Here is a 22,320-nt window from a genome sequence, read left to right as displayed (position 1 = left end):
GCCAATTGCTAGGATTAAGCAACATCCTGAAACATAGAGTTTTCATTGGCTCTGTTTACATGACATATTGAGCATCAAGTTACCCAATGCAAATTCAGTCTAAGAAACCTAAGTTGTGATTGCTTTAAAGGGCTTCTCTTTCAGCCTCATTGTACTTAAAATATTGCGGGACTGCACCTCTGAGCTCCGATATAAATGGTGAAATGCATGACAGTGTTATTGTGTTATGTCTCTGTGTCCCCCTCCCGTTGTTATACATGGACAGGAATCAAATTACATCTCTGAAGTCTTTCACTGCTCCAGCATTCAATGCTGAAGGATAAATTACAACCTACGCTCAGCCAGTGCTTCATTGATCTGTGTTATGAAAACCAAGAACGATAGAGGGATTGAGGAATTTTATTAAAATCCATCTTTTTAAAACGACCCAAAGTAGTAAGACCTGAAATGTCCTTTAACGTAGTTCCGTGAAATAATCAACACACGTTCGGTCTGATAGCTTCCAGGGAGACAGTACTTCCTCTTTTCTCCCCCCGCCTCCCTCCTTTACGACGGTAAAGTAATTTTGTCTCTTTCCAGCCGCCGTAGGAAATGACGTAAATTTTCTGCGCACGGAAGTCCTTTCGATCCGTGCGCTCAACGCGGGGTCTGTACAGGCGACTGGAAATATTGGTTGACTAGCGCGATTGACAAGTAATTAAGTAAGTGTAGTTTTTTTTCTTTTTGCTGGGGTTGTGAGATTCACGCGAGGGTGTTTTTCTTTCCTTTTTTGTTGTCTCGTGGCTCAGATACACATAATCGGACTTTCATTTCCCTTCGCATTGCACTTTTTGTGCTAAATCTTTGTAAAGTGAACAGTGGGTTGAACTCTGATTCCCGCAACACGATCAATTAAAATGTAGTTGTTTGATGTTAGCTAACGAGGAATAGCTGCTGTGTTGTTAGATTCTCAATTTAATATACTAGTACCTGTTGCTTCCATGCATGGTGTATTATTGGTTAGGATCTCAGTTCTAAGATTTACTGCTTGGCTTTGGCCAGTCCTGGCCACCCCACAATATATCTGTGGAGGGTAATATGAGAAAGGATCTTAAGTAGACCGCTTTGATCTTCTAATAAAGGATGTAAGTGTAACATACACATTGATAAATGCATAGCACATTTATTCAAGTCTATTAGGTTTGATATGGATATAAATGGAACCAGAGCAACTTAAAATCTTTTTCAGTGTTATTTCAATTTATCTGCCTCAACATAGGTGGATGGATGTAACATACTACTTAATGTTATCCTTAATAGACCTAAAAATGTTGGATGGCTCTAAGGGCAACATCTGTCCCATTTCCTGGGGGAAGTGGATCAATTTATATTCATATACATTGTGATGATGTCTAAATTAAACTACTACCATTTTACAGAATGTTGAACATTAGAGTGGAAGGAGGAGGATTGAATGTGATTTCCTATTTACAATATGCTTCTCTGAAAATCTACTTTATCATTTATACCTTTAATTTTAGAAGACAGTCTTATTTTATGATCCAATAATAATTTTTTTCTTTATTTTCAGGTTCAGGTTTGTTGCATTTTGTAAAAAAGCAAGAATGGCATCTAAGAAGGAACTCACGAGTGATAAGCGGTTTTCTCGCATCACAAAAGATCCGCGGTTTTGGGAAATGCCAGAAAAGGACCGCAAGATCAAAATTGATTCAAGATTTCGGGCTATGTTTCATGACAAAAAATTCAAGTTGAAATATACTGTGGATAAGCGAGGTCGACCAATTAATCGTACCTCTACGGAGGATCTGAAACGTTTTTATGATCTTTCTGATTCAGATTCTGATATTTCAGAGACTGATAGTCAGCAGACTGAAAAGAAAGCAAATCAGAAAAAGGTCAAATCTAAAGGGGAAAAAAGCTCCACAAAGTCTTCAGTTGGTAGGCAAACAAGCAAGCAGGCAGATGAAGTTTCATCTGTCTCACAGTCAGATATTTTAAAAAGTGATCAAAAAGACAAATCATTTAAAAAGGATATAAAAGGGAAAAAGGCAGCTGAATCTCCACAAGACCGTGCAGTAGCGCCCCCAAAGCAAAAGAATTGTGATGAAATTTCTAAAGAGACCTTACATAAAAAATCTTCAAAGAAGACTGTAAAAGAAAAAGCAATGGGAAAATACAGTGAGTAAAATAATTCAGGCGATTGAAAAGTGAATAAGATTGTTTGAATGTACTGTAATTGTCTATTGTAGCAGCTTTATTGCTCCTGGGAGGCAAGTTTCATTGCTTTGCTTTTGGTAATCAAATGTTAGTAAGTTAAGGCCGAACATTCTCTCTTTGCATACAATGCCTTGTCTTCTGAAAACAGGAATTTTATGACAATTATAAACCACTATAATTTGAATCATCTGATTAAAAATATCAATTATTAATCTCAGAACATGACACAAATTGTTACCATATTTTGAATTTAGCCTTGACTGGTTCTGAAATAGTTAAAATTGAGAAATTAGGTTATTTGCCCTCTCTTGTTTTCCTTGTTTCCAAAGATGTTGGATGCAGATGGATGAGCCTGATGTGTTTAGCTATCTTGTTTACTAAAATAGTTAAACAGCCTGACCCTATGTGGCTGCAGATTGATGTACTATGTGATACCAAAATTAACATACTAGTCTTTTTGATGTAGCAGAATTATTAACAAAGCATCTGTTAATGGCATACTTTTAAAAGGATTCTGTTTGATGTGTATTTACATATAAAATCAGTGTGGAAATTGGTACCTAGCTGTAAAGCCCACACAGTTTAGAACTATAGCAGGTATCACACAAGTCTTTCCAAAGAAATCTACCCCATAGTAATTGTAATGTCTCTAGGTCTATTCCTGTAAAACAGTGGTTCCCAACCTTTTATATGCCCCACACCCCTTGGAAATGTTTGAGTAACATTTGCACTCTTTACAGCAGTAATTGTGACTCATGACTTGTCACTAAGGGACACAAACCACTCTCGGTTACACCTTCTGGCACCTCCTGCCCTTAACCATTATTAAAAATTTCAAGGCCACTGAACACAACACAATAATGTACAGCAATATTAATTTTTGTTTTATGTAAAGCATGTTTTAATACTGAATATGTTTCCTTATATTTAATAATTTGATTATAAATCTTAATGGGATGTTTGAGCTTAATGCCTTTTTTAAAATGACTTCAGATCAGTGTTGATTTTACCAACTGCTACCATGTTTCTCACAAAATAATATCTTTTTTTGACCCCTGAAAAATCAGCTAGGCTGTCTTTTCAGGGGTGACTTAATTTCCTCCCCCACCTAAAGCGGCCCATATGCACGTACCTCTCCACGAGGCTGTTTCTATCGGCCAACGAAAGCTCCCCGAAGGCAGAGTCCCCAGCCGCTTTGGGGCAAGGCATGGCAGCCCGTGTCCCCTCGCCATTAGGCAGTGTCTTTCGGGTGATGGAAGCTCCCCAAGGGCAGTCACCAGCCACTTCGATCGGCCGGTAGAAGCGGCCTCGGGGCGAGCGCACACGCACACTCCCCTCGCCGTGAGGCTGTTTCTATCGGCCGATCAAAGTGGCTGGTGACTGCCCTTGGGGAGCTTCCATCACCCGAAAGACACTGCCTAATAGCAAAGGGACACAGGCATCCACGCCTCACCCCGAAGCGGCTGGGGACTCTGCCTTCGGGGAGCTTCTATCGGCTGATGTTTTATCGGTAGATCGGGATATTCTAGCCTAGGCTACCTGCAGGGCACTCCTAAAGGCAAGTTTTTTTCCCCACCCACCCCCACCCTTCCCTCCCATTTCTCTTCACCTTGTGTAGTTCTGACGAACGATGTGAGAAATGGTGGGGAAACGCATGGTTTAAATAGGCCTAAATTTTGGGGGTGGGGCTTAATTTCACCTCATGCTTAGAAATCATGCTGGGCCTTCCTATTGGTGGAGGCTGTATTGTTGGAGAAATACGGTAGAACAGAACTCACAGTCTCCCAGTTTTTAACCTGATACCTTAACCACTGCACTAAATTGACTTTCTGTGAGCTTATATATGACATCTTATTTCATCAATGTCTGGAATGAAATTTTTTAAAGGAAGTCAATGTAAGTGTGTCCATCTATTTTGACATTTGATCTTAATTATTGTGAATACAGAAAAAAACAAAGCTATATTGTGTCTATTCATGTAGAAGTTCATATTCTTTGTGATTTCCAAGCTTCTTTGAGGACTAAAATTTATTCAGTTTCAGTTTGACATTGGATCGGGGAACTGCCAGAATCTCCCTGTGATTTATACCTAATGAATTTGAAACCATCTAAGATATACAATCTGCTTCTTTTGAATCTTTAAACTAGCTGAAAACCTTCATGTTGTTATGGAACCATACTATTCCATTAAACATAAAAGCTGTAGAATATATCCAGATAATGATCATTAACAGTCCCAAAGAAAATTGCAGGGTAAATAGATCTGCAATAGTACCCTCACATTTGGAATGAGCTATTGAATATAGTGATTTTAATAATGTTATTAAGATATTGATGCTCATCCTGCTTTATTATAATTCTGATATTTGTTTATTTTATTACCATACTGTATTTCTGGTTGGAGTATTCTGGCTTAAAACAGAGATCTTATTCATACTGAATATATTGATATGTCATAATGTCATATTTTACTCCTAGCAACCCATATATTTTCCATGACTATCCATCCATCCATCCATCCATCCATCCATCCATCCATCCATCCATCCAAATAGATAAATAAAGCAGGCTTCCTAATATAAATTTGTACAGTTCTTTACATATACACAATTTTAGAAATGCAAAGTAGCCAATATATCAGAACCTTAATTTATTGCAATTCATGTGCTTATTTAGACAAAAAAATAGGACTTAGGCAAAGCAGGAAAAACCAGCGGTTATTTTTAAGGCATTTTTGGGTTTTTGAATAGACACTATTATGATAATTTCTTTTAACTGCTCAGGGAAAATGGGTAATTGTCTATGGCAGTTATTATAAACATGCTATTCTCCCATGAGCTGTTCATAGCATCCAGAAGTGGGAGGTGCTTCAGTCTCTTCTGGAAAGGCTGGGCTTAAAACTCTGGGACGCTCCTCCTCCTCCACGGGACACCTCCTCAGCGTCCCCCAGTTTTAGCTCAGCCTTCATGGTAAGAGGTTGTGCACTCCCTGACTGGAACGGTTTCTGATTCAGCTAGTCAAGATTCAGGTTTGCTCTTGGGTTAATTTGGCTTGCAAATTTTCCCCCCTATTAATCTGGCGATTTCAAGGCTTGTGGCTATCACCCCGATCAATTGAGAGCAGCTCTTTGTGACTGGCAGAGCCTGCCACTTCGCAGGCAGTCTGAGACGGCCGCTTCAGGCAATTAGCCTATCTAATTCCCTGATCGTCTTATCTTTGCGATCTTGCCGGAACGCTCGCAGCTGCGGCTCACTTCTCCTTACAGGATCATTTGTCTGACATTTTGGAGAGTCAGCAGCAGCGGCTCATTAAACTGCTCAGGCATTTAACATCGGAGTTTCTGCCTTCCCGCCTTTTTAAACGGCTGGCTTCAAGTTCGCGCCTAAATATTACAGGCCCCATTCCCCGCTGGTTTCCCTTCTTGGGGACCGGGGCAAGTACTTTCCCACTCCACTTTCCTGGGATTATTTCTCTCTTAGCCTGCTGATGTTGGATAAGCAGGCTAGTCCTTAAACAAGAATTTTTTTTCCCCTCTCGCAATTGCTTTTGGATCGTTACATTGGAGCGAAGCCTCAAGTGCCATTTCAAACAGTGGGACGTTTTTGACAGGAAAGGATCCATCCAGGACCTGTGTAGCTGGTTTCCCTTGTTGGGGACCAGGGATCCTGAATATTTCTTGCTTGGAGCGCTTGGGGGGTTTCCCTTGCTGGGGACCCTTAGATACTGTTTCCCATATATATGGGCTTACATATAGATATAGGCATATATGTGTGTGTGTGTGTGTGTGTGTGTGTTTGTACATAGAGATATATATATATAGACTTACACTCCTGGAGAAGTGCTCTACTTTCAACCACAGGGGTAGGCACCACCCCTAAGTACAAATAATAATAACAATAATAATAATAATAATAATAATAATAATAATAATAATAATAAATAATTAATAATAATAATAATAAATAATAATAATAATAATTAATAATAATAATAATAATAATAATAATAATAATAATAACAATAATAATAATAATAAAAATAAAAATAAAGGTAGAGACACGAGATTCAGTCCTCCACAATGGAAGGTGACAACGTCTTCCGCTCCAACACAAATAAGTCCCGAGATAAGTCAGTGGGCCCCCAAAAGGCCTCTAAGGCGGCGGATAAGGATGCCCATAGATGGCATCAAGCCTTGGAAAGACAGTGGCAGAAACCGGCCAGGGAGGCGGACAAGATGGCTATGACACAACAATCGGATCAGGACCCAAGTACATTGTTGGGGCCCTTGGACTTATCCACCCAGCCCAGACAGGCTATTTCTGGACAGCCTCCCATAGGCATATCTCCTCCAATGAGCACTGCCCGGCGAATCCCAAAGGCAACCTTCACCCCTAAACCGGTCGCCGGTTTAAGACAGGAGGAGGGATTACCTGAGACTATTCCCATCGAAATGAGGCAATGGATGGAGATGGCCATACAAAAGGGCATTGCGGCTGGAGTTCAGCAATCCATCTGGACCAGACACTTTTTGGCTACTTCAGAAGCGGGATCCCTGTCTGCTCGATCCTTTGCGCATATGGGACATCATCAAACTCAGGTATTCCCCAATATCCCTGACGTACCAGCCCAGGGTCTTCGGGAGGAGGTGGAATTAGATGACCAGGATGTTCCCATGGAGGTGGGGTCAATCCATCAGATGGACTTGGGGTTGTCAGAGGCTGACCCACTAGAACGAGGAATGTCGGATGACGAAGGCCTCATTATGGACCAACCTACCTTTTCTGGCCTTTTTCGTCCACACCTCTTTAAAACTTTAATGTTCAAAGCAAAGAACACCGCTAAACTAGGCACATAAAGCCCTCATCCATTGTCAACAGGGTCTCAGGACGAATCCGAGGATCTAATATTCTCACAACTGGCTAATGAGACAGAAACTATTCCTGTCCCTTGTATGTTTGCTGAATTAGTACAAAATCAATGGGCATCAGCAGCATCCTACCCAGCCCCAACAGGATACGATAAACGATATTATAATTTGGCACCAGAGTTTTCAAATTTTCTCAAAACGCCGGAGGTGGATGAGCCCATTGTGGCACTGGCCTCTTCTTCAACCTTTCCCAACAAGGCCGAGGAAGCCCCGAGACCGGAGGAAAAGAGAGCAGAGTTGGCACTCCGTAGGGCGCATGTTTCTGATGCCTGGGCCATTACGGCAGCTACAGCTGCGTCCTTTTTTACACGGTCCTCCCTCCGATGGCTCTTCCACTTGAGGGATATATTGCCGGCGTCAAATGTCAGAGCCCACCAGGACGTTGCTAAGATTATTGCAGCGGCAGAATTCTCCAGCGCCACATTTAATGCAGTCAAATTCTCATCTAGAGCCATAGCATCTCACGTATCAGCACGGAGACTGCTATGGCTCAGACATTGGCAGGCGGATACCAAGCATAAATGCAAGCTGGCATCAGCCCCAATATCGGGGGATAAATAATTTGGCAGTGTCTTGGAGCCCCTGCTTATTGAGAATAGAAACAAGAAAAAAGTGCTTCCCCCTCTTTTTCGGAGGTCTGAAAACAGAACGCCCCAGTCGTTTCGAAGGGGTTCCTTTCGGACCTGCTATCAAGGCCCATACGTTCCCAGATCGCAAAGAACATCAGGCTACAAACCCAGTTTTAGACAGGATAGGTCAGAATCTTCCGACAGAGGTCAGTGGGGAGGCCAAAACAGAAGAAACCCCAGAGGTACCGGAGGCCGATTTTTTCGTCGCCCCAAGTGAGTCCTTGACAGCAGCTCCCATTGGAGGGCGGCTAAAATTGTTTGCTGATCAATGGGACAGCTCCACCTCTGATGCGCAGGTCAAGGACTCTGTTAGGTTTGGTTTGGCGCTAGAGTTTCAATCCTCCCCTCCAAACTTTTTCATTAGGAGCCCTAGGTCCACGGGCCCCATTAAGAGAGTGTTGATGCAGGAAGCTATCAATCATCTTCTGCATATTCGGGCCATTAGAGAGGTCCCATCTGAACAACGGGGTCAAGGCTGTTACTCTCTATTGTTTGTGGTCCCAAAGAGTTGGGGGGGGCTGGAGGGCAATTTTGGACCTCAAACGTCTGAACAGATCATTGGTTTATCGAAAATTCAAAATGACTACTCTCCAGTCCATTCTGCTCAGCATCAGAGAGAACGATGTCCTGACCTCTATAGATCTGACAGAGGCTTATCTACATATACCAATTAGACCTCCTCACTACAAATACCTTAGATTTTGCTGTTGTGATTGGCACTACGAATATATCGCCCTACCATTCGGTCTGGCTTCGGCCCCTAGGACTTTTACCAAGGTCCTAGCGGCTTTGGCTGCCTCCCTCAGGATCAAATCTATTCGTTTACAGTGTTATCTGGATGATATTTTAATTTTGTCATCTTCCAGACATCAAACAAATTTGGATACCAAGATTACTCTGGAGACCCTTCAAGGTCACGGCTTTTCCATAAATTGGGATAAAAGCCATTTGATCCCTTCAACTAGGTTAGTTCATTTAGGGGCAGTGATAGATACCGTGGAGGGCAAGGTTTTTCTCTCTCAGGACAGGTTGAATAGTATCCAGTCTTTGGCCAGAGAGATCAGAGCCTTAAAGAGGGTTTTCCTGGCAGTTCTGTCTCAACTGTTAGGGAAACTGATTTCTTGTATTTCCATTGTGCCTTGGGCTCGATTCCATTCTAGAGATCTGCAATGGTTCCTGCTACCTTTCCAGCGATCCGGAAGAGCCACTTCCAACGTCCGGATAAAGGTACCGCACAATGTTCTCCGATCGCTCCGCTGGTGGTCGGAAAACACGATAAACAAGGGGTGTCCTTTCAAGGAACCTTGCAGGGCAACGATCACAACCGACGCCAGCCTGGTAGGATGGGGAGCTCACTTCCAATCCCACACTGCACAGGGAATTTGGACTATTTCCGAACAATCACAAAGCATCAACCTGTTGGAGCTGCGAGCAGTTCATCTGGTGTTACACAGTTTTCTACCCCTTTTCCAATCACGCCACGTTCTGGTCTTGACAGACAATATCACAACCAAGGCCCACGTAAACAGACAGGGGGGTACCCACTCCAAACTTCTGATGCTGGAGACGGCCAGGTTGTTCAAGTGGGCCAAGGCCAATCTGTTGTCGCTCAAGGCAGAGCACATAGCAGGGGCCTTAAACACACAAGCGGACTGGCTCAGCAGGGCCTCGATAGATCAGGCAGAGTGGCGCCTACACCCGTCTCTCTTCCAGGAAGCAGTGTGGAGGTTTGGGCAACCGGTGATCGATCTATTTGCCTCTCCCCGCAACACCCAATTGCCCTGGTATATTTCAAGGTACCCGACTCGGGGTTCAGGCCATCAACGCTCTGTGATGTCAGTGGCCTCCCGGACTTCTATATGCATTTCCTCCACTCCCTGTAATATCCAGGTTGATCCAGAAGTTATTGGAGGAACGAGCGGAACTGATATTGGTTGCCCCTTACTGGCCCAGGCGAACGTGGTTCGCGGACTTACAGGACCTGTCGAGGGAACAACCTTGGAAAATTCCACCGTCGAGGGTTTCCCTCTCGCAAGGGCCGGTACTTCACATGGACCCACAATGGCTCAGCCTAGCCGTATGGAGGTTGAGCGGAACCGTTTAAGGACCCAACAGATTTCAGAGGATGCCATTGCCACCATACAAGCATCCAGATGGTCCTCTACAAATCGTATATATGAAGCCACGTGGTCCGCTTTCTGTCGCTGGTGCCAGGGGCCTAAGATCAACCCAACTGCCCCATCAATAGGACAATTATTGGACTTTTTACAGGAGAGGTTGACCAAGGGCCTATCTCCAAATACTTTACACAGACAGGTGGTGGCCTTAGCCTTGGTGATATCCTGGGGTGACCTTCGTTCCATAGCGCACCATCCACATATCCGCAGCTTTCTTAAGGGTGCTGCAAACTTACGACCTCCTGTAATTCACCACTATCCCACTTGGGAGCTCAACAAGGTGTTAACCGCACTTACAACTGGCCCGTTCGAGCCTTTAAGAACCGCTAGTCTCAAATTCCTGACATATAAGGTGGTCTTCTTAATTGCGATCATATCAGCAAGGAGGATTTCCGAGTTGGCAGCATTGTCGATGAGAAAGGACCTGTGCGTGTTTCATGCGGACACAGTGGTTCTCAGATTGGATCCATCGTTCATCCCTAAAGTAAATTCAGCCTTCCACAGAGCGCAGGAGTTGGTGCTTCCAAATTTTTGTCCAAAACCGTCTCATAGACTGGAGCATCAATGGCATCGACTTGACGTTTGAAGGGCGTTAAGCATCTATCTAGACCGCACGGCGACATTTCGAAAATCTGAGGCTCTATTCCTATCCTTCAACCCATCCACTTTAGGACACAGGGTGTCGTCAATGACCATTGGTAGATGGTTGAGAGCCACCATAGCTAAAAGTTACGAATGCCAGTCCATCTCAGTTCCTAAGGGCATTACAGCCCACTCGACAAGGAGTGCGGCAACATCAGCAGCATGGGCCACTCGGGCTTCCATAGACGAAATCTGCAGAGTGGCGACTTGGGCTTCACCATCGCCCTTTGTCAGAAATTATAAAATTGATGTCTACACCTCAGCGGACGCTTCATTTGGCAGAAGAGTCCTGCAGAGGGTCCACAGAGTTTAGGAGTGGATTTTGATCCAGACGGAGTCCCTCCCTAAGGACAGGCCAAGCTTTGGTATGTCCCACTTCTGGATGCTCTGAACAGCTCATGGGAGAAAGGGCGTTGGTACTTACCTGATACGCCCGTTCTCTGTGAGCTGTGAAGAGCATCCAGCCCCACCCATTTCTTTCCGTCTGGTGGGGTTCCGTTCCGGTCAGGGATCTAGATTAGGTGATGAGTCCCGGGCTTTGGCGCTCAGTCTTCGCAAAACTGGGGGACGCTGAGGAGGTGTCCCGTGGAGGAGGAGGAGCATCCCAGAGTTTTAAGCCCAGCCTTTTCAGAAGAGACTGAAGCACCTCCCACTTCTGGATGCTCTTCACAGCTCACAGAGAACGGGCGTATCAGGTAAGTACCAACGCCCTTTTATAAGCTGTTATTGGGCAAAAAGTCATGTTCAGTTTGTCAAAACTCTCCCCCTCCCCTCTTTTACTAAAACACAAATCCCTAGACTGTAGCATGGGAAATAAGAAAAATTATTATCATGAATTCTTTTGCAGAAGAATTACTGTGTAGATATATGAAATGTCTTGTTGGCTTTCTTTAATTTAGCAAATGATTTCTCTGCCAGCCATGTTAAGGAAGCATATCTGAAAAATAAAAGTTGTGAAGTTGAAGAGACTTCTAATCAGCAAGAATCAAAAAGCAGTGAGGAAAGTGGGGAGGAAGATACATTCGAAGATAATAGTGATCTGGAAGAGGAAAGTGATTTGGGAGACGATGGAGCAATAAGAGAGGAAAGCAGTTCAGAAGATGATGAAGAAGAATTGATGAATGAAAGTCAAACAGAGGGTGATGAGAGTGACAGTGGGCCAGATTTGGCTAGGGGGAAAGGTAATCTTGAAACCAGCTCTGAGGATGAAGAGGAAGATGATTTCTTGGAGATATTTCCCAAAGATCCAGAAGTTATACATGAATGGGGAGAACTGGGAAAAGATGCACCACAAGCAGATCAGGTAAAATTAATGATACAATAAGCAATCTGTGATCCTTTAGGATGTTGGATTGAATCAGTTATGATTAATCCAGTGGATGATGAATTATTCCAACAAGGTTTAATGGAGCTTAAGGGCCAACTATTTTAATGTACTATTTCATTGCTAGTTGCAATATCCAAAATACTTTTTTTCTTCCGTTCAACCATATCCACTTCTGAGAGACTGCCTGGACAAATCCCTGCAGTTTTCTTGGCAAAGTTTTTCAGAAGTGCTGTGCCCTTGCTTGCTTGCTTTCTAGGGCCTAGGAACATATTATGCACAATTTCTTTTGCACCTGAAAGATTCCACATGATTGGCGTACACAATAACAGTCCAAATAGAACTTACTCAAAGAACTTCATATGTGAGATGAGTTTGTACATTGGCTTCCTATCTTACAGTCCAGTCTTTCAGCCTGCAGGATATTTACAGCTGGTACAACCTGCCAATTCTAGGTACCACTGCATGCGCTCGCCCGAAGTAAGTTGGGGTATCTATCAAAACAGTTTCCTCTTTGAGTATATTAATGAAGCAATCTCTCCATGCATGGTGGAAACATTTTCTCAGTCTGTAAATTGGGTAGAGGGAAAAGGAATCTTCCACTATTGCCCCAAGACACTTAGAGCATCAATATCATGCCATATCTCAAATCTTTACAGCTATTTTATTCAGTCACTTATTGGGAGTAGGAAACACACACCTATCTTTATACATTCTCTGTGCCTTTGTCTCTCTGCTTTTGTGCATTTATTTGGTGCCATCTCTTTGTGCCAGTCTCATCTCTGGACTTTGTGGGTTTTATGTTTGCTCCCTCTATGTTTGAGTGTGCTTTTCTTTCTGACTCTGCTGTGTCCCTTGCTATGTATATCTTTCCTGCTTGTCCATTTCTCCTTGTGACAGTTTCTGTCTGAAGGAGAATAAGAGCGGGGGAAAGGAGATGCTTTCCCTGTTTCTGTTACTGATTGTACTTCCACTAGGGTCATTTTGTAATCACCATTGCTTACAAAATAGTTGCACCCACAAAACTTTGGATTCAGAAGGTTGCCTGTCCTCGTCCTACAAATATGTGAAATAAAAACAACAACAACAATGATTTCTCTTAGTTTATTGATGCAGTGAAAAATAGCATCACCAAAAAAGGATTGTCTTGTGTTATTTGGTCACTGTTGTTTTACAGAGTGACTTCAGCTGACTTGGATATGATTTATAGTTCTTCACTTATGGGCTTGGTTGAGAGAGATGAATTAAATTCTGATTTTAAGACTTCTATCCTTGTTCAAGGCAAGAAGTTTTGTGGCTTTCCAGTTAAACTGTGTTTCTCCCTGCAAGACACAAACCTACATTCACAGCTGAATTTTGAATGATAGGCCCAATGTTTCTGTGCATTGTATTATCCTATTACAAATTACTTTTCTTTGATGCAGATCACACGCAGACTGGCAGTTTGTAACATGGATTGGGATCAATTGAAAGCAAAGGACCTACTGGCTTTGCTTAACTCATTTACACCCAAAGATGGTGTTATTTTTTCTGTAAAGGTAAGGACTTGCAATTAATACCTATTCAGATCATGAATGGCCAGGAAAATAAATGCCTTGGTGTCCTTTTGGTAAGAGACTGGGAGGAGCTTTGAAAACAGTACTTTCTTCTTTCCTTTTGACTGGAGAACTGACAAAACTGCAGCCTGATCAGAGAGGGAAAGAAATTGATTCATTGATTATGTGCCATCAAGTTAGCATCAACTCTTAGCAACCGCTTACTGTAGATAGATTTTTCTCAATTTTTGTCTATTCCTACCCATGACTTTTAGATCACTGTAATTCAGTCCATCCACCTTATTGCTGGTTGTCCTCTTCTCCTTTCCTGCACCTTTCTCAACACTAGAGCCTTCTCCAGAGAATTGGGTCTTCATAATATGTTCAGAATAGAAAAGGGCAAATGAAAAATATCCAGAGTGGACATTTATCCTTAAGTATGAATGCTACATAGTTAAACTTCAGAAAAACTGTAGTGTTTGTGTATTCATTCACATTATGTATTTTCATTTTTTTTAGGGGTGGCATAAGAGCTGGTTATAGTCTAATTAGCTTTTCTTGCAAGATATTCATACTCTTCTGAATCTCTTGAAGTTATGCTATTTATAGATACGTGTGTTAGTGTGTATATGAAATAAAAATGGAGATTTCCTTTTTTTGTTTAGTTTTTCATAGCTTTAGTGATAGCCTGGGTTTTTTAAAAAAAATATTCCATGTGAACTTCTTTTTATAATCCTGGTGGTTTGATAGCAAAAAAAACAACATAAGAAGCTACTATATGGTGTATATCTTTTTTGTTGTTGTTACTCTTTAGATTTACCCTTCAGAGTTTGGAAAAGAGAGAATGAAAGAGGAAAAACTAAAAGGCCCTGCAGAACTGTTAAGCCTTCCTCAAAATGTCACAGAAAAAGACAGGTATTTCATGTTGAATTTTGGAAGATTCTTTGCATATCCTTTTCTCTATGCATTAAGTATCTCAGTACCTTTTACATAGTCCGTAAGGATTTGATCCAGAGTTGCTTTAATCCTTCCTACCTAATCCTTCCTACCTACCTGCCATTTTTATCCATGTTAGCATTGGATCATTGTAACCTTTTTTTTTTTTTTTTAAAGTGTACTAAAAAGATCATTTGCCTGTGTAGCGTAATGAACATTTGTTTCTAATCAAGTGCACTTAACAGTGAATTAGGAGCTCAATTTTTTTCCTTTTAATTTTTATTTAAAACAAAAAATGTATTTTTGAAAAAGATATTAATGTTCAATGTAACATTAATAAAAGATCCTAGAGTACAGTGATTTGTTTCAGTATTAAATTTAAAATAATATAGTACCAATTTTTAGCTTCATGCCAGATCACTACATTATTATTTAAATTGAGCTACAACAAAACAAATCCCTGCAAAAAAAGGGTAAATATTTAATTTCTGACCGCTCCCTTCTTTATACTCTAAATGATTTGCAATACCTTTATAGACTTTAGACTTTAGAAGTCTAAACATAGACTTTAGAAGTCATATTCTAAGTGCTTCTATTTACCATGCTGCATAATATATAATTTATATTGTTTAAATTTAAATTTCTGTTTTTGTATATGTGTGTGTATACTGTTTGTTTCCCCATTGCTGCATATTCTTTAAATCCAAATTCCCAATCAGATATTGTTGGCACTATGTCATTTTTCTAAACTTTCCAAAGTTGTAGCCAGAGGCATGTATCTTAATAAATTATAATTTTTTTTTTGTTCTCTTAATGTATCTTTGAAGCTGCAGTTATAAGGTGAATGTTTCTCATTTCTGAAATAACTCTGGAATTTTGCATAATGTGTTTTGCCACTAGGTGGAATCTTTCTCCAATATATAGAGACTTTCTAATTCATTGGTATATTGGTATGCGTGTGCGTGATGAGAGGAAGTTTCATTATTTTATTTGTTCATTGCTATTATTAGTACAAATCCTGATTTCTAAGCTTAGAATGCAGTATTGCAGGCTAATTCTGCTGACTGCCGACTGCCAGCAGTTCGATCTTGACCGGCTCAAGTTTGACTCAGCCTTCTATCCATAAAACGAGGGCCCAGATTGTTGGGAGCAATATGCTGACTCTGTAAACCACTGAAAGAGGACTGTAAAACACTATAAAGCGGTATATAAGTGCTATTGCTGTCAGTTGATATCAGTGGTAGCTACTTTTCCAGAGGACTTTTCATTTTTAGGTTGTAAGTTGAAGTATAATGAACAAAAATGTAACGTATTAATATTTATTTATTTCATTATATGGTCATTGAGAAAATTTTAAGAGACACACAAATCACTCACAGTGACTCTAGGCAGCTTACAGAAATAAAAGCCCATTGCAAAACCCAATAAACCCCCCACCCCTCTGGTGACGACAATCAAACCAATCACTTGATGAGCTCCACGTCACCCTGGGGTCCCCAGGTCCACTGGTAAAACCATGTCTTAAGGGCCTTTCAAAAGAGTGTCAGTCTTCTTTCCTTCTACTACAGGGAAGGTCCTTCTTAGTCCCACTAGACTAGATGGAGTTTCTTAGGAGCGGGAACCTGTAACATCCCCTGCTTCCCTGCTCTGGTGGGTCAGATAGATGTAACTGGGAAAAGATGGTCCTACAGATAACCTGACTCCTGGTATGGCTTTAATGGTGACAACCAGCACCTTGAATTGAACCCTGGAAGAAATCAATGCAGATCCTGCAAGAGAGGTGACGTGTGCAAATTTAGACTTGCACAAAAGCTTGCAGACCACTGCATTTTGAACTAACTGAATTAATATGTGGATTTCATCAGGAAAACTGTTTTGATGTTGAATATTACGTTATTTAAGTAATCTTGAAAAAAAGAGAATTGGCTAATACTGCCAAAGCCACAGCAAAATTTTTCTTTCAAAGAGCAGTAAATGCTTTTCTAAAATAAAAATAAATTTGTTTCTGACTGGCTTTTTTTTTCCAATGGAGGGTAAGTACATTAAAACGCATGCTACACCTTGCCTATTTTTTTTAAAAGCCTTTTTTTAGCCTTATGTTGCTAGATTCCATTGTACCATTCTTGTACAAACGTGCTTTGCATTGGCATACTATAATGTAGAAAACTATTTATTTATAAATAAATAAATGTAGAAAAGAAGTATCCATGGCTGAGATTCAAAGAGGTTGTTAGTAGTTCAGAGTATTTCATGTAACACTGAATTTGTATATCTCAGACAGCAGCTGCTTTTGAAAATGAGGGACTTTTTAAAAGGTATGGCTTAGGGCAGGGGTGGGCAAACTTTTTGGCTCGGGGGCCGCATTGACTTTTAAAATTTGACAGACGGGCCGGGTCAGCACAAGATTTTTTGGGAATCGCCCCCCTTCCCCCCTTTTCCTCCTCCCCTCCCTCGGAGGCCCCTGAGTCAGCGATTTTTTTTCAGGGGCGGGCCGGATTGGACAGACCAATGGCAGCGATTTTTTTCAGGGGTGGGCCGCATTGGACAGACCAACGGGCCGGATGTGGCCCGCGGGCCGTAGTTTGCCCACCCCTGGCTTAGGGAATGCTATTCAAAGGAAGAATGTGGGGGGAAAAAACCCCTTGGATGATTGTAAGTTGTAGATAAATTGACTCTTTATATCCCAAACTACAAAGAGAGGCCTACCAGATAGTTGAATGGTATTTAAGTATAGAAATCTTATAAATTCTTCACTTATCCCTGCAAAAATACCAAGAGGGTTAGAAATATCTATTATCACTGTGCTTTAATCCTAGCTAATGCTTTTTCCCTTTTAAGCTGGAAATTAGATGATAGTCTATTGCTTCTCACTGCCTCTTTTTTTCTCTGACATTTCTTTATTTCTTTATATAACTGACTTCTTAACTGTCCATCTCTCTCACACTCTTTTTCTCATTCCTTGTAGCCTTTATAAGGAGAAATTGAGAGACTATCAATTCAAACGCTTGAAATATTTCTATGCAGTAGTTGACTGTGACTCCCCTGAAACAGCCAATAAAATATATGAAGAGTGCGATGGATTGGAATTTGAAAGCAGCTATTCTTTTGTGGACTTGAGGTATCATATATTTATTTTTAAGAGCTAGTTTGGTTTAACCAACTTCTAATAATCTTTTCTCATTACCAAGCAAGAGAAATGTGACAGTTTGCTTTCAGGACTTTGGTTGTAACCTGGGTTCACACCTACAGAAATATATTTAATTTCCTCATGTTCTCTTGATGGTCTGCTGACCAAATTGAGTTTGATATGTGTGTCTCAAATCCATGTAAAACACTAAATATTTGGTATGGTTTCTATCTGTGCTTTAAAGCAGTTTATCCAAGCTGCCAGTTAAGCCACAACACTTATGTATACTGCAGTGGTGGTATTCAAATAAAGTTGCCACCGGTTCGGTGGGCGTGGCTTCGTGGCCGCGCTTTGTGCACATGCACACTTTGCGCAGGCGCAGAGGCGTTCTAACTTGCCTCCTGCAAGCCTGCACAAGGCTAGTTGCTGCAGCAACTGCCGTGCGGCGCTATTCTGTGCTGCGCAAAGCAGCTGCGCTTTGAATTCTGTCCATAAAAGTGAGTATGGGAGCCCGGGCAGGTGGGTGGGCCAAACACAGAGCAGCAAAGAGAACCGGTTCGGTCTCCACTGCTCATCGCTGCTACCGGCTCTGCAGAACCGGGCAGAACCGGTCAAATACCACCACTGGTATGCTGGCTGGGGAGCATTTGAACTATGATCAGGCATAGCAGAGGGCTGCAAAAAGCTATAAAAAGGGATAGTTAAAAGACATCCTGTTGATATGATTGATCCACATCTTCTGGATTAATGTATGGATGGGAAAGTAGTTGCCCCCATTCTTTTGCACTTTCTGAGTATTCCATTGAATTTTTACTTCTTAATAGAGAGAAGATGCATATTAGAAATTGATATTTGGTGCAAGAGAATCCTTTTAAAAATGAAATAAATAGGATGAATGTATGGTAATGCGACAGCAATGTAGAGCTCACTGCTAATCTCTAGGTTTAAGCTGTTTCCTCTGTCACTGAATTGGAGTCCTTCGCTCTCCACTGGAGGAAAAAAACTGGAATCTGGAAGGTGGTCAGGATTGTCCCCCAGATTAAATGTTTTTAGCATTAATGATAGGATCAGATTATTACGAATTCATTTTTATTAGTGATAGGTTTGCTGTAAATGATCAATACCCCTGGAAAACGCTTGCTACCCAATGTGCTCTGCATAGAAAATGATGATGACGATGATGATAGGATCAATATCATTTTTCACTTCCTGCTTGGAGCAAAGGGCTAACAAAGGGGTGTCAAACTCGATCGCATTGTGGGCCGTATCGTGACGTAGCGCGGTGTGTTTTGCCGTTGTGGAGCTGGGGTGGGCATGGCCTGCATGGGCTGTATCCGGCCCACGGCCCACCAGTTTGACAGACCTGGGCTAACATTTTCAGTTTGTCATTCTCCCTTCTCTTATCCAAAGTCATTGCTTTTTTTCACAGCTAATACTAATTTGAAACTAGGCCTATCAATCTTGTCCCTTTGAGACATTTTAATAGCTGTTTAAATAATGAGCTGTTTTCTTCTGGCTCCTAAGATTTATTCCAGATGATGTGACATTTGATGACGAGCCAAAGGACACGGCCTCTGAAGTGGACGTGGCTGCTTATAAACCAAAGTACTTCACATCCGCTGCTGTGGCAACATCAAAGGTACCTCCACAATGTTTTTATAGCTATTTTGAATTTTGTTTAGCTTTGTGTGTTTCATTTGTAAATACAGCAGTGGTCAGAGTGTAGCTGGAAGGGGGAAACAAGCCATATGTGTTGATGCAATATAATAAATTGTTCTTGCAAAAGAGGCTCCTTCCCCTGCTCTTCTTGGAGACGATGGTAGTACTTTTATAATGAAATAACAGGGAAGCAGTTTATTATTATTCTGATTTTATGAAGACATCATGCAAGCTTTAAATTGCTTATGTTTTGTAATTTAAAGGCTGCCTTTGAAAGCCAAGTAAGGAAGTCCAGAAAGTACAGGTTGTGATTCTAAGGGTGTGTGTGTGTGTTTCCATTCTATTGCAACAAATCACAAAGTGCAATAACTTTATTAAATCTATCTCTGTTTCTCTATCACTGTGTATAGGTAGCTCTCGACTTATGACCATAATTGAGCCTCATAGGCTTGTTGCTAAATTGTTAATTTTGCCCCATTTTACAATCTTTCTTACCACCGTTGTTAAATGAACCGCTGCAGTTGTTAAGTTAGAAATCCAGTTGTTAAGTGAATCTGGCTTCCCCATTGATTTTGCTTGTGGGAAGGTCACCAAAGGTGATTACATGACGCTGGGACACTGCGACCGTCATAAATAGGAGTCAGTTGCCAAGTACCTGAGTTTTGATTGCGTGGCTGTGGGGATGCTGCAACAGTCTTTAGGTATGAAACATGGTCATAAGTCACTTTTCAGTGCCGTTGTAACTTTACATGTCCACTAAATGAACTGTTGTAAGTTGAGGACTATCTCTATATTTGAACAAGGGGTTCAGTCTACTGGAATTGAAAATCCCAAAGCCTTCGTTTCTCTTTTTCCTTTCACAAGCACTCATTCTATAAAGATGGTCCCTGGAAGATGGTTATTTGTGGGTTTCTCTTTATTTAATGGATGGTTTGATTAATGAATTTCCCATCTGTGGGGTTTCACATGGCTCACAGCTTATTCAGTGGGATGCACAATGATTAAAGCAGCAGCATCAGCAGTAGCAAATTTATTGAAGAGACAACCTAACCAGTGGTGGTATTCTACCGGTTCAGCCCGGTTCTGGCATACCGGTAGCACCAAAGATCAGCTGCAGAGAACCAGTTTGCTCCGAGTCTCTCCGACGCTTTGCAGTTGGGCCCACCTGCCCGCCCTTGCTCCTAGGTCCTTTTTAACCTTTCAGCTGTTTGGCGCAGCAGAGCAGATTGCTATGCTAAACAGCTGAGAGGCACAGCAGCTTAGTTTTACTGTTTTAACGTATGCGCAAAGCTCACGTTTGGCGTGCGGTCGCGCGAGTCACACAATCCCACCCCCTGCAGCTACGCCCACCAAGCCACACCCACAGAACCGGTGGTGGGAACTTTTGAATCCCACCACTGCACCTAACCTCAATGAAACAACTTATGCTTGCACAAAAGGCATGCTGCCTTTTTGGAAACGCATGAAATAACAGAAGGCCACTCAGACTGTGCAACCACTGATGCATGAAAATCTTTACTTGTTTATTGAGGTCTGGTCTCTGTAAAGTTTGGATAAATTATCGCGTATATACCAAGACTACTTGTGTTTCCTTTTTAGTAATTTTTTCCCCAATTAGGTGGTAGAATAGGGGAGCATTATTTTTAAGTGACAAGCGTGGATTTGTTGCCTTGGTTTTCAGTCCAGTGAATCCGTGATGGAATCTTTGGTTCTGTGGGTGGAGAGCAGTTCCCATCCTTTCCTATCATGGCCATTATGGGGCTTGGGTTTGAGAAGTCCTGTTTCAAATTATAAATGATAAACGAACCATCTATGAATAGCTGCAAGACTGATATTAGAAGGACCTGGATGTTTAATTTAAAAATGGAAGTTTGTTTTCAAACTTCATTCTTTGGATTGAAATAACCAAAGGCATATATAGTTCTTATCTGGAAAGACTCCATAACAGGAAATGCTTTAGACAAACCTTTCTATGGTTTAGTCTGTTGTCCTAGTAACCAGCTTCTTACCTGTCTCCAACGATCATAGCCATTGTTTCATTTCAGTCCCAGTTAAAGTTATTTTAATATAGCCCCAGCGACTAAAATATTCCAATATTTTGATAAACCTGAGGAAAGGAAAATAAGGATGAAGTAATACGTGCAGTCGCTGGCTGTCTTCTCTCACTAGTATTAGTTGCTGTATTCCATCCAAAGTTAGAGCTGCTCTGACAATCTATAAGGAAATGCAGACATAACATTCTCATCTTGGCTCATTTATCTTTAGATTTCTGTCCCTTTTTGTTTTTAATTACCTTGAATCCCTTGCTTTGGGATGGGTCAGGGCAACTGAATGGAGCTGAGCATTTATTGGCCAGTTACCCTTCCTAACACCTATGCAGAGTTCACAGCAGATATTTTGTCTTTGTGCCCTGATAGAGAAAAAAATGTTGCTGCCTAGGATTGAACTCTCAACCTTCCGAGTGGGAGGCAAGCATCTTCACCTCAGGGCCACCGTGTGGCTCATAGATTTCCATTTCTTACTCAATACGTTTTATTTCAGTAATATTCAACAATGTTCTGCTGGTACTTGAAGGTAGGACTTTGCTGAATTCCCTTTGGTTGTAAATTACAGTTCTTACCACTACAACTGAATATCTATGGCCCAGAATTGGGACTGGCATTTGTATGATGATTTCTTTGGAATAAGCAAGCATGCATAGAAATTGTAACTAGAATTTATATAAGGTGCTAAAACAATACCGGCATGTCTTGGTTTTGGCTCAGCATGTTGCACAAGCTAAGCTATTGTAGATGAGGATGGCTTCGTACCCTGTGAGGAAATACTCATTTGAAGTTTATCCGGTAAACTACTGTTAAGCAAAGTTGTTGACAGAAGTACAGGAGCGAAAATTTCTATGCGATTTTCCCATTTATCTTTACAATAATAAGTTGCAGCATATTTATCTTGCCTGTTGGTAAGGTAGACATTACGTGGGACGAGACAGATCGAGAAAGGGTGACTTCTCTGAGCAGAAATTTTAAAAAAGATGAGCTTCTGGACATGGACTTCCAAGCGTATTTAGCGTCATCAAGTGAAGAAGAGGAGGAGGAGGATGAAAAAGAAAAAGGTATTGCTAACTAATAAAGGTTCATCTAAGCAGTTCAG

General features: G+C 41.5%; 1 protein-coding gene across 2 annotated transcripts in view; it reads left to right on the top strand.

Moving 5' to 3' along the window:
• The first annotated feature begins 579 nt into the window (after nucleotides 1–579).
• Nucleotides 580–22,320, top strand: part of ESF1 (ESF1 nucleolar pre-rRNA processing protein) — a 43,496-nt gene continuing 21,755 nt past the window's right edge. Inside the window, exons 1-8 of one of the 2 annotated variants that reach the window (XM_087948684.1) lie at nucleotides 580–693; nucleotides 1,571–2,178; nucleotides 11,492–11,895; nucleotides 13,341–13,454; nucleotides 14,266–14,366; nucleotides 17,353–17,505; nucleotides 19,039–19,153; nucleotides 22,135–22,282. In XM_087948684.1, the coding sequence (XP_087804810.1) occupies nucleotides 1,605–2,178; nucleotides 11,492–11,895; nucleotides 13,341–13,454; nucleotides 14,266–14,366; nucleotides 17,353–17,505; nucleotides 19,039–19,153; nucleotides 22,135–22,282 (1,609 nt within the window). In that variant the 5' untranslated portion in view covers nucleotides 580–693; nucleotides 1,571–1,604. Of the gene's footprint in view, nucleotides 702–1,570; nucleotides 2,179–11,491; nucleotides 11,896–13,340; nucleotides 13,455–14,265; nucleotides 14,367–17,352; nucleotides 17,506–19,038; nucleotides 19,154–22,134; nucleotides 22,283–22,320 lie in introns of both variants that reach the window. The other variant, XM_026668497.2, reaches the window with a different exon arrangement.

This window comes from Notechis scutatus, chromosome 1 (genome assembly GCF_049901735.1).
Source record: "Notechis scutatus isolate UNSWTSFEM ecotype Mainland chromosome 1, rNotScu1.2, whole genome shotgun sequence".
Classification (NCBI taxonomy): domain Eukaryota; kingdom Metazoa; phylum Chordata; class Lepidosauria; order Squamata; family Elapidae; genus Notechis; species Notechis scutatus.
The sequence above is the reverse complement of the archived record's forward strand: the minus strand, read 5'-3'. Positions and strand labels throughout refer to the sequence as shown.